General features: G+C 48.9%; 1 protein-coding gene across 1 annotated transcript; it reads left to right on the top strand.

Moving 5' to 3' along the window:
• Positions 1–1,248: 1,248 nt before the first annotated feature.
• LOC147727481 (uncharacterized) lies at positions 1,249–11,870 on the top strand. The gene is made up of 3 exons (XM_086963636.1): positions 1,249–1,312; positions 9,415–9,537; positions 11,324–11,870. The coding sequence occupies exons 1-3, from the start codon at positions 1,249–1,251 to the stop codon at positions 11,722–11,724; spliced, it is 588 nt and encodes a 195-aa protein (XP_086819762.1). The 3' UTR covers positions 11,725–11,870.
• The last annotated feature ends 1,072 nt before the right edge of the window (positions 11,871–12,942 follow it).

Genomic DNA, 12,942 nt, shown 5'->3' with positions numbered 1-12,942 from the left:
TCCCTGGTGATACGACGCTGGCGAGGTGTGAATGTTCCGTCGTCCGTAGCAGTGATACCCAGCACCCCACATGTATCCTGAAGGGAACGCAGCTGATGTAGAGTCCCATTCCACCGGAAAATAAGGCGGAAAGGGTGCCCCCAGGAGTATTGAGTGCCATGCTCCCGAAGAAAATCAGTCGCAATTTTAAAGGCCTTGCGTTTCTGCAGGGTGGATGCTGCGAGATCCTGGTAGAGTGCCACCCGGTGACCCCTAAATTCCAAGGACGATCTCTTCCGTGCCTCGCGAAGTATTCGTTCTCTCAGGGGATAATCCGGCAGGAAGGCCAAAATGTCAGTGGGGGGTGTAAGCCCACTCTGTGCGCCCTATCGATCCAAATGGGGAGGTCGGCCGATTCACCCAGCACCTCTCTGAATAAGTCCTGTAGGTACGCAGCCACGTCCTCCCCCTCTTCTCGGGAAGGAACTCCCTGGACTCGGATGTTGTTCCTCCGGGAACGGTTTTCAAGGTCTTCGGTATGTGACTGAAGATCAAGATGCTGGTCCCGGAGCCGTATAACCTCCTGCTGCAGCTGCGTGATCTCTTCGTCCCTGGCATGGCCAGCGCTTTCCACCGTTGCCACTCTCTCTCCTAGGCCATCCACCTCCCGTCGTATCTCCCGGACTTCACCCGCCACCTCCTGCTTGAGTGTTTGGAAGTCGTCCCGCAATGCGCCGAAGAGGGACTCAAGGAAGGATCTTGTGACCGGGGGCTCCCCTCCACTCGCTCCCTGGGAGCCACCCGAGAGACACAGACCCGGCTGTCCCCTATCCTGTCTCGCGGCGTTCCTGCCTAACATGTCCGGCAGGGTGCGATCCCCCTTCTTGGACCCTTTGTTGTTCGCCATTGAGTCTGCTAGGGCACCTTCCGGAATGTTCTGTGGGGCCTTGTCCAAGCCACAGGTCGACACTCAGGCCAGGCCGCTACTGCCCTGCACCCTGCCACCAACAACCTAGGGGCCGGTCCGTACTGCCAGCAGGCCTCCTCCGATGAGCAATGGAGCGGCCCGCGATCCGTTCAACCTGGGGACTGGCGTCCCACCCGAGTCTCCAGGCCCGACTGGCCTAATCCTGTTCCCTCGACCACCACGGCCGACACCACAGGCGCGATTCTCGGCTCTCTTGCTCCTCAGATGGCCCCCCTCAAACCGGTCCGGTATATCCTTCTCAGGCACGTCAGCAGGGGGGACCGCGCCAACTTTCAGCGTCTATGCAGGTCATATCACACCAAACGCCTCCTTTCCAGCCCCTCAAAGGCGATGAGTCGGTGTCGGGTGAGGGGCCGACCCCGGGGGGATACAGGCAGCCGAGCCCCACCACAGCCAGCCGCTAAAACATCCACCACTGCACCTCTGGAGCTCCCGGAAAGGTAGACCGCAGTCTCGGCGCCACGTGCGGGGTCTTCCTGGGCGGCAACATTAAGTCTCTCGACCCCCTTCTCGGCACTTGCGAATCTGGGGATGCAGTCCCGCACCCAGGGGGTCCTGCCGATGGGCTGTTGAGTGAGCACCACTCCTCGCGACCTCTAGTGCCTCCGCAGTCCGGGGCATAGGCCAAAGCCACGGCCTCGCGTAGTGCCCGGCCCCGCAGCTCCCTCCTCCGACGCCCCGCTTCCGGGCGCCAAGCTGCGCAGCTCCTCGGGGTTCGCCACTGGGTGGGTTGCTGTGACGATGGTCGGGGTCAGGTGGGAAGAAACAGCGTCCCCTCTGCAGTTACCAAGGTAGACGGCCGCCAAAACCAAGCTCCGGCGCCACTTCCGCTCCGGGCCTAGGGCCCTCCTCGTTCCCGGCTAGGACTCCGGGACCGTTCAGCCTCCGATCCCGGCGGTTTCTGCCCTCATAGCCGCCACACCGATGTCGGGCGCTTATATCTCACCAAGTGCAGCGTCCCGGGGGGGAGATCAGCGCTAGATTAGTAGGTTAAGGGCCCAGGGCCGGCGGAGCTCACAGCGAGTGCGACCACTCAGCCCGCCATCTTGGCCACGCCCCCAAAAGTGGCATTTTTAAACACATTTTAGAAACCACCTTCACAGAAAGATGTGTTTTTAAATCCTGAGTTCAGGGAACCTCAACTCCAAATCTCCATCTCTTCTCAATTGAAAGTGACACTTGTAAAATGTTACAAGGCAGCTCTAATGATATCATATGGGAGAGATAGCCCTTGTGATAGTAAAATATGAAATTGGAAGTATTTCTCTATCGGGACATGTTAAACCTACCAGTACATGTCCAAAGTTTCACATACACTACAACCTGTCCATGGAGCTACCTCGGACCTACCTTAGGGGTGTCTTACATGTAGAAAAAGGGAAGGTTTGGGCCTGGCAAATGGGTGCACTTGCCAGGTTAACATGGCAGTCTAGAACTTCTTTTGCAAACACTGCAATGGCTAGCCTGAAGCAGGTTTACATAGCCAATTTTGTGTGTGGCACAACCAGTGCTGCAGGCCCACCAGCAGCATTTGATTTAAGAACCTGGACACAGAGAGTGCACTTTACGAGGGGCTTACCAGTAAATCAAATCTGCCAACCATGGATAACCAATCATGATCACAATTTACACAGGGAGCACTTGCAATTTAGCACTGATCAGCAGTGTTAAAGAGCCCAGAGTACAAATACCAGCAAAACTGAAGTCTAGCATACAGTCAAAAATACAGGAGGAAGGGACAAAAAGATAGGGGAAACCAAGCCAAGGATGTCAGGTCAAACAAGCTCCATTTCAAAAGGATGGAAAAATCAGCAGTTACTAACAATGCCACTTCGGTCATAAACAAGGTCACATTCGTTCCTCTACTGCTACCTGTATTGTGCAGGAAGGTGTCCCTTCCTGAACAAAAGCAATCATGCCAATGGCACGGACACCCTTGCACCATGGTGCAAGGGTACCTGCATTGACACTCAGCTGCATTGGCAGAAAAGACAGGAATGTGCTGTATCTTGTTGACACAGATTATTCCTTCTCTTTTCTTTTGATGAAGGGCAGCACAGCTAGAAGAATTGCAGCGCTGCCCTATGCCAACATATTGTGAATCTTCCCCTTTGTTTCATATACATTTGGATTTGTTAAGCAACATAACATGAGCTCTATTACAAGTACTCACATTTACCACCTACACCCAGAAAAAATGGTGTGGAATAATTCCTCCTACTTTGAACCAGATAGAGCGAAATTTAGTTCAGTAGCTTCAATGTGCCTGAATCAAAATCATGGCAGGTGCACTTGCTGTTTATAATTTATGGTACAATGGTGACCTCTTAAGATAATTATGTGTTATTGCACCAGTAAGTAATATAACAGTGCTTGAAGAAAATGACAAAAGCAGCTAATCAAAAAAGCACTGACAAAGCCAGTAGAATGGGCTTTAATGTATCAGCACATGTACACATAGGCATTCACAAATGAGGTTTACATATGTTGCATGCACAAATACTGTTTAATGCATTGGAGCCTGCAGTTCAGGCTATGCCAATGCTAGGACAAAGTAGCAAAAACGGATTAAAATCTCCAGACTGCTCCGATCTGGGATCCATGTTCTTTGCCATGCTGAAGGGAGCTTAATTAGACACAGATAGTTTCCTATTCAAGTTTGGGGAGCTGAAATATTTTAAAAAGATTAGACTCAAAGTGCTACAAGCGTTGGCTAGAGCTGATAGGTTGGGGCTATTATTCAAACTTGGCTCCTATATGGGAATCTCCAGGAACAACAGACTGCCTAATAGACAAATTAGCCATTCCAATAAGAGAAGCAGGAATATGTTGCTGGGGAGATCTTGCCCAGGACAGGAATCTTATATCATGGGCGAAGCTAAGTACGAACCTGAAGGGTAAAATCTCGAAATTTGAATATATCCAATTGAGAAGTTGAGCGCAGAGTCAGAGGTCCCCGCTTGGAAATGGTAACTACTTGGAAGAGCAACTGGTGGTGACACCACCTTGGAGCAAGGAAGTATCATTGTGTTACTGGGCAATCTAAGAGGCCATAGAAGGAAATGTTACTTTGGCAGAAGATCTATGAGGATACTGTTTGCCGGGGGAGCAGTGGCAGCATATCTGGTAAGTATCGATGAGCACTTTGGGGCATATTTACAATAACTGGCGCATCCCTGCAAATCAGCATCATCATGGATGCACCGCATTTACAATGCGGCGCACCAAGGGGCAAAAACGGCACAGATGCTTGACGCATTTGTGCTGTAAAAGTGACGCATTGCTGGAGTTGCGTCACAAGCGCGACACAGCTGCAGAAATGCTCTATCTAGTTAATTCTGCGTCAATCCTTTCGCCTGCTTCAGGCAGGCGCAGGGTTTTGACGCAGCATGGGCCTAAAAGTGACTGAGTGAAATCTTGTAGATTTCACTCAGCCACTTATATGAGGCGTTCCTGTGCCGGAACCTCCCCCCCCCCCCCCCCCTGCAGAGGAACGCCTACATGTGGCGCAGGGCTTTACAATGGATGCATCTCCCAGATGTGTCACATTGTAAGTACCCCCGCACCATGGAGCAGGATTTGCGCCGCCGCTGCGTCAACGGCGGCATAAATGATGCGCAAGGGGCTTGTAAATCTGCCCCATAATTCTTAATTGTTAAGCCTCTCTGGTTCAGAAGAAACCATATTTTTTCACTTTATAGGGCATAATTTCAAAAAGATTGTCAAAAATGGCAAAAGTTGGACCCGCTAAATGTACGAAATGCGGATTAGAGAAAGCTTTGGATATTCATATGTACCAGCAATGTCTGGCTATTCTTGAGTTTTGGGAGGAAGTGCGTAAGACCATCTCAAGAATACTGAGACTACAACTTAATGTAAGCCTCGTGTTGATTAATTTTGGAATATCAGATACTGTTACAAGCTCTGCCAGATACTTTTTGTTTTATGCCATACTTTTAGGGAGAAGGGAAATATGCCCTAAGTAGCTAGGTGAAACCTCCCCTCAAAACTCAAGTGGTTAGATTCCCTATTTTACACACCTAAGGTTGATTTAAGTGGGAGACGATCTAATAGAAAGAATGTATTTCGAAGCTTCCTACTAAGATGGTCGAGTGAAGGAATGGGGCCAATCCATAGGAGGCAAAAGTTTTACGACAGATTGCCCTATAATTCCACTAAGCATGGGCGAATTTTGCGGATCTCGCGTTCGCGAATTTTGCGGATTTGCGAACTCGCAATCCGCAAAATCCGCGAATTCCCGCGAATTTGCGGATTTTTTTTTTTGTGTGTTCGCAATTGTTTCTGCCAGTTCGCGAGGATTTGGTACTAGTTCGCAATTGCGAACTTTCTTGTCGGCTCGCAACGGTCGCGACTATGTTGTTTCTACGTCTGGTTCATCATCACAGCCTCCCAGCACCCTCTGTTTTACCACTGGCACCCTCTCTTTGACCCATGCCACCCTCTGTTACATCAATGCCACCCTCTGGTTCATCATCACTGTAGAAGATGGGGGGGAAAAGCAAGCCCACCTGCCCTGCTTGAACTGACATGAATTAATTTGGGGTTAGTTTATTAACAACACCTGCCCTGCCCCAACTGACAATAATGAATTAGGGGCTAATTAATGTGTCACTGAAAGAATTTAAAGTTCCAGCCTGGCACCTGCTTGTCTGCTCCTTTAGCTGTAAATCAGGACCTTTGTGGCATACAGTTAAGGTCAGAGCAGGGTCACACAATAGTTGCAAGCAGGCAACCGAATTCTGGAGGGCCCCCTCAGGAAGCACTACAAAGAATCGTTACAAATCATGAGGTTGACCTTTTGCACCTGCTCATTGCTTTTGCTGAAATCGTTTTTCGGTTTTTTTCGCGCTATTCGCGGGGCGCGGCGTCGTGCGAAACCGACCGCGGAAGCCGCCAATTCGTGCGAATGAGCATTTTATTTTTTTGCGGCTTGTTGTTTCGCGAGTTTTTTTGCAGTATTCGCGAGCCGCTTGCAGCGCAACACGCGAATTTACCCCAAGGTCGAGTACGGGCGCGGCCATTTTGTTTGCGTGACGTATTTCCGTTTCCGCCCGCTATGTATAATCTCGCGCAGTAAGCGCATTGCGAGTAGAGGTTCGCACGAGATCGCGCGGGAAATCTAGAGGTTCGCACGAGATCGCGAGGAAAATCTCGCGCGAACTTACTTTCGCGCTCGTGAACGGGCGCCGGCCATCTTGTTTTTCATTCATTTCCTGTGTCTGGGCATGGTGTTTAATCCTCTTGGTATCTTTGCCATCCTTTGCTTGTTTTCAGGTTTTTTTTTACGATTTTGCTTCTTATCTATCCCTCTCTTTTCCTAGCTGTATATTTTTGTCTTTTCTGCTATTTTTCTTTACTTTTAAACTACTTTTTTAAACTCTTTTCTTTTCTTCTTCCCTATCCTATTCTTTCTTAATTTTCTACTTCTTCCTACCTTACCTGCCCAGACCATGGTCAAGCCAGGCGCCGTGAAGCTGCCCAGGCACTTGAGGGCCGCAGCGGCGGCGGGGAGTAGTGCTGGACCCAGTGGCAGGACAGCATGCGGGAGATTGAGGGGGGAGCAGGTGACGCGACGGGAGATATTCAGCCCGGAGGAAGTGGGCGCGCTGGTCTACTTCGTCCAGCGCCGCCTGCCCAGGACCATCGCGGGAGGCGGCAGGATCGCGGCCGGCGGCTACAACATGCGGGAGCGCCGGAAGCAGTGGGAGAAGGTGTGCTGGGCCATATCCCACCTCTACGGGGTCCAGCGCACCTACAGCCAGGTCACCCATCGCTGGACGGATCTCCTGGACCGCGAGCGCGACCTGCTGGACCAGCTCGGCTTGGAGATACCCGGGCTTGGTGAGTAGTAGTAGCCATTTAATCACTCACTACTATGATGTTTTCTCCTGCTCTGTGTTGTTGTATTGCAAATATTTGTTTTTTACATGGAGCAAGCCAATAATGCCACTGATGACGATTACATTGTAGTTAAATTATATTTCAAAATCTTCTGTGCATTTCAGGTGCACTGCTCTCCTTCTCAGTGGCGTTGCTACTATGCTTATTTGCTTTCTATTTCGTGGTCTCATTGGCCTGAGTAACTATTATGTATGAGTGTACTTTACAGAACTGCGTAATGCTAGACACTAGGGGGCAGATTACATTTACAAGCCCCTTGCGCCACGTTTACGTTGCCTTGCGTGACGCAACAGCGGCGTAAACGTGCCGCATCCCTGCGAGTCATTTACAGCATGACGCATCTAGGGAGATGCGTCACGTTATAAAGCCATGGGCCTGCACCACAATGGGTGCGTTCCTAGTACGCAGGGTGGGCGGTCCAGCGGCTGTGCGCCTCGCAAAATTGCCTGCGTGAAATCTACAAGATTTAACGCAGGCACTTCTGCGACGCTGCTACGTCAATTCAATTCCTTATGTCTGCTCGAAGCAGGCGAAAGGACTGACACAGCATGTTAAGTATTGGGTGGCCCTGAGCATTACTGGAGTTGCATTGCGTTGGCGACGTGACTCCAGCGATGCGCCGCTCTTACGTGACGAGATGCGTCACGCAAGTGCCTACCCTTGCGCCAGGGCGCGCCGCATTGTAAATGAGGCACATCTGCCGTGTCGCAAGGGTAGTTTTGCGTGACGCATTTGATCTGGCGCATCTCTGGAGATGCGCCAGAACGCGTAAGTAAGTATGCCCCTAAGGGGCAGAATTGCAATTACCGTCGCATTCCTGCAAAGTAGCAGGGATGCGCCATTAATTGTGTGGCCCGCTACCAAACATGGTGCGCCGTATTTGCAATGCGGTGCACCATGGGCCCAAAACGTCACCGAAGCTTTACTGCTGGAGTTGCGTCGCAACGATGGCGCAGCTCCATCAATGCTCTGGGGTACCCTATCTCCCCAATGCTGGGTCAAGCCGTACGTCTGCTTCAAGCAGGTGCAGGGTTTGTGTGACGCATCATTGTCCTAAAGGTGACTGATTGATATTTTGTAGATTTCCCTCAGCCACTATTAGGATGTGTTCCAGCGCAGGAATGCCCTCCCTTGCGCCGGAACGCCCTCTGATGGCGCAGGGCTTTATAACGGGATGCATCTCCCAAATGCGTCACGTTGTTATAATATTATACGCCGCACCATGGCGCCCTTTTTTGTTTAGCTGCTGCGTCACAAAAGTCACGCAAGAACGGCGCAAAAGAGCCGCAAGGGCTTAAATCTGCCCCTTCCTTTGTACCCCTGACAATAAGAAAAATAGTGGCGGTGGATTGATAGTTTGACTATTTAAATGACTGGTAATGTAGCAGGCAACTGTTAGTGTTGTCACTGATCTGACTGAAATCACAATGGAGTTTGTCTGTCACTTTGCGTCTTGCCTGCGGACTGCTGCCTGCCAGTCCTAGGTGAACGTTTCAGTACTTTGTTTAGTGAGTTACGTGACTTTCAAAGTCACAGGTCCGCAAATAAATGAAAAGTAACCATAATCAATATAATTTCGCGGAAATATTTTGTTATTGTTCTTTTGAAATGTTTGATTTGGTTGACATTGACAAGCAACAATCATCCATGTTTTCTGTTCTTTCTTTCATGTTGTACGTCAGCTCCCCCCAGGGGCGAGAGGAGGACCCAGGAGCAGCAGGCGGCGGATGCTGTTCAACAGGGCCAGGATCGGGCAGGCGAGGGCTCCTCTGCTGGCCCCAGTACGTTTTCATTTTAGACTAGTACCTATTTTTCCTAGCGTTCCTCATTTGACTTTTTTCAAAATTGTCTTTGCTCTTCTTGTAGACTGTATCTAAATTCTTATCCTGCCTCTACTATGACTCCCTGTGGTATTACTAGATTATTCTTATTAGTCTGTCTGTGTAGCTAACTAAGATTGCACGGTTGGCGAAACTCCCATGATTCTAGTCAGCAATAGCTCTATCAACTTAGTGCAGTCCTCTGGGATTGTCCATAATGTCTTTTGAAGTGTTCTATCTGGACTCATGCTTGCAAAAATTGCAAAACCTTTCGCTCAGTCACTCTAGTCTGGACCAAAAAACACAGATTGTATTTAAGTTTAAAAGCTTTATTAAAAGTAAACACATTTATTAAAATGAAGTCATAATAAAACTAAACGTTTAACTGATAATGGAAAAGTGGTTAGTGCTGACGATTAATTGAAGACATTTCTTGTGGTCGAGCCGAGCTCTCACCTGGTTTCAACTTGATCTTGTTGTTAGAAGTCCATCTTCTGTCTGTGTGGAGAAAAATGGTGCGTGTTAAAAAAACAGCCTTCATCAGTTGTGCCAAAAAGTGCAGCAAGACAACCTTCCCTGGAAAAAGGGACATTTTTTTTAACTTTAACGTAGACAGTCACAAATTACATTGTTTTCACATGTCTTCATTCCTAGACCAAAGACTAGTGAGTGCTTTATTCTAACATTCTTAAATGTACTTTGTAGGTGGAACATCTGGTGGCGGGGCCAGTGTGGAGGTGGTGGTGCTCGACACGGAGGCGGAGGGCGATTCTTCAGGGGAGGAGGCGGCGGCTGTGAGAGTTGAGACGGTGGTGGTGGCGGCCAGAGGTAAGCTCTTATATATTCCTTACTTATTGAGATTGAAGACTAGCTGGGAAGGCAAGAATATGAGATGCATGGCTGGGTGAATGATGAAGCAATGATGGGTGGAAGGACAACAGCCTGGGTGGGTGACACAGAAACTGTATGTGTCCATATACCTGGATCATGCTACTATCTGACTCTTAGATAGCATATGTGTATCTAGAGCAGGGGTACTCATAGTACGGCCCGCGGGCCGGTGGTGGCCCGGCAAGCCTTCCTTGGCGGTGCGCAGACCTTGCAGACAATCACTGCTCCCCTGGCCCCCACAGAGCAGAGGCTTTTTTGTATTTCACCTGTTAGCGCCCCTGCATCTCCACTCTGACAATCACTGCTCCCCCGGCCCCCACAGAGCAGAGTGGAGATGCAAGGCCACAAAGAGGTGAAATAGAACAAAGCCTCTGCTCTGTGGGGCCGGGCAAGCAGTGATTGTCAGGGTGGAGAAGCAGGGGCGCTACAACAAACAAAGCCTCAATAATATGTTAATGGTCTTTTAAAGACCTGTTAAGTACTTTGGTGTTGTTGTCTGTGTGTGCGCGTTGAGGAAGCGGTCTCAACCCGGGCTGAAGGCTGACACAGATAGACACACACACAGTGAGATGACAGAGGGGGAGGGAGAGGGAGGGCAGGAGGGAGAGAGAGATGGAGGGAGGGCAGGAGGGAGAGCAGGAGGGAGAGAGATGTATGTAAATGCTGGGTCTGGTGGCTCAGTGGATGAGGGCATCTGCTGCAGGGACCTGTGTGCAACCTCATGGTCACAAGTTATCGTTTTGCTTTAGCCCCGCCCCCTCTGACTCCGCCCCCACCAGTGCGGCCCTCGGCCCCAAACTACACTGTAAATGTAGCCCCTGAGAGAAAGTTTGTGAGTACCCATGATCTAGAGAGAGTAGACGGTCAGTGGATGAACTAAGTGTAACTTTGAAGAGCATGTAACACTGCACCCGCACGTCCGTTCCAGTGTAGGAAAGGCAAGGAAAAGAACTTTTAATTTTGTCCAAATACTACCATAAATAGTAGCAGTAGTTTGTATTGCAAGCACTGCATAGATCCGGTTATTATGGTGGCCACTCCCTACCTCTCTTAATAAGTTTAGTAGTACTCAGTCATTCATGTGTGGATGTATCACTGGTCACTCAATAAAAAGCAAAGCACCTAAAGTCATCCCATATATAAGCAAAAACATCCCATGTGAAGTGATAGATAATCAGATTATTTATCTTCTTCAATTTTCCATTTCTAGTACTCATTTCCACTGTAGGGTGAAAGTTAAATTAATTAAGCAGTAGCCCTTGAGTTGTAACAGAGTATTCTCAGTGCCACCCGTAATAGAAAAGTAAGAGCTTCACCACCTGCATGTACTGGACGGGTACAGTAACGCAACGCAAGTCTAGGTCACTCCTCATGGCGTGCGTCTCTTTTTCTCGGGTGCAAGTTTACTGCGCTGGCATTATGCCGGCTTGCAGAAAATAACGTACCAATTTTCCAAAACAAGAGATAAGAAGAAGAATAAGACTGGTGTACTTTCATAGTCGACTCCAATGGAAGTCCACAGTGCTCGTAGAATTTGTTCCTTAAACTCCCACTAATGTTAGAGCAAGGATGAAGAAGTGTGAGGTTAGATAGATACTGGCCTCAATAGTTATGTAATGCGCTTGCAAGTTGCTAGTTGTACTGCAACACAAATTTCTGCTGAATGATTGAGTTAATCTTAAAGAGCATTGGTTACAGACTATGTCTTTCTTTCTTCATATAGATGCTCCTTCCAAACGAACAAGGAGGAAGGAGCTGGCTAGAGCGGCCCGGCAACGGAGGATCGAGGCCACTGTTGCGGAATATCGGCGGCTGGTGGCCCTGGAGGACGAGGAAAGTGTGCAGTCGACAACAACAACAACGTCGTCTGCATCGGCCTCCGTGGCCCCACGGGCTGCCACCCAGCACAGTGGTCCACCCAGACTGAGCCGGGCTGCCAAAGGCAAACGCCACCGCCGAGCAGCAAGGCCAACAGCTGCCTCTCACAGGCATTGCACCTGCAAGGCAGTGAAGGCACGCCTGCGCCGCACTACCCTGATGGTGTCCCGCCTTCAGCAGGAGCTCGCCTTGCTCCGCGAGGAGCATGATGCCCTGGCCCAAAAAGTTAACAGCATCCACCCATAGTGTCCCTTGCCCCTTTTTTAGAGACTTTTGGGGGGTGGGAATTGGGAGTTGGGTTTTTGGGGACTTTTGAAGGACAATCGTTGGGGTTAGGGAGGGTCTTGCGGGAGATTATTTTGTTAGGGATATAAATATACTTTTTCAAACTTTATCTGAGCATACCTGTTTTTTACTGCTTGCCTGGTGGGTGGGGGTTTAACGTTGACTGTTTTCCTGAAAGTTTAGTTCCATTTTCTTCCTTTAAGTGTAAATGCCCAAATGTTTTCAACACTAAGTGCCTCTCACAGACTAAGTGAAGTGAATCCAAGAGTCCTAGGACTTTAGTAGTACTACCTTCAGTCTCTCGTCTCTCGTACTAATACTCCATTATACCCCCAAACCACCAAACGCTTATCTTACCTGTAATTTGTGTTTGAAAGTAGGGCTAGACCCAGGGCTGGCTCCACGGGAAACACCGAATAAGGTTGGCAATCTTGGTCGGATAAAATTTCCTCATAGCGGTGGTACTAGTGGTGTGACACAGTGGCCGTTGCATGCCTATGAAAAAAAAGAAAATGAAATCTGGTTTGTCCTCCTGAGCAATTCAACGGTACAACTGAGAATATAGCAGGTGACAGAAGTACAGTAGAGCAGTGCCACATTGTAGCCTAACAAATGGTAAAGTATAACTACTAATTCGGTTGAAGTTCTTTCACATTAGCAATGGTTCTTTGTCAAGCAGAGTAAGAATATATCCTCGGATTTCTTCACCAGCCTGTTGCTATCACCTTATCCTCCCCAGCAAGTGTGTGGATTTATTGCTGTAATAATAATTTAGTCACACATCAATCAAAACCACACAGCCCGGGGGAAGAGGGTTAGGGTTTGAAAAATGGATGGGTACGGGGGTTTTTGGGAAAGGTTTTGGGAGACAAGAAAAAATAGCACAGCATAGACAAACAATTGTGAACATAAACAAATCTTTGGGTACAAACCTATCCATCAATCTTTGAAAGTGCATGCACTACTGCATGCATGTCAGTGAAAAGTAAGTAGTACATTCGACAACTGTGGAAAGAAAGAATGCGACAGTACAGGGCCTGTGTGGAATTATTGATAACGATATTCAACATAAGGTCTCTGTAGCCAGATACCCGAGAGCCTTGCTGGTCACTATAAATCCATTCACAACAACACTCAATGGGGTTGGTCTGGAAGGTGTCAAGTTTACTCCCCGTGATC

This window comes from Lissotriton vulgaris, chromosome 3_1 (genome assembly GCF_964263255.1).
Source record: "Lissotriton vulgaris chromosome 3_1, aLisVul1.2, whole genome shotgun sequence".
NCBI classification, from domain to species: domain Eukaryota; kingdom Metazoa; phylum Chordata; class Amphibia; order Caudata; family Salamandridae; genus Lissotriton; species Lissotriton vulgaris.
This window is presented reverse-complemented; position numbering and strand designations above follow the sequence as displayed.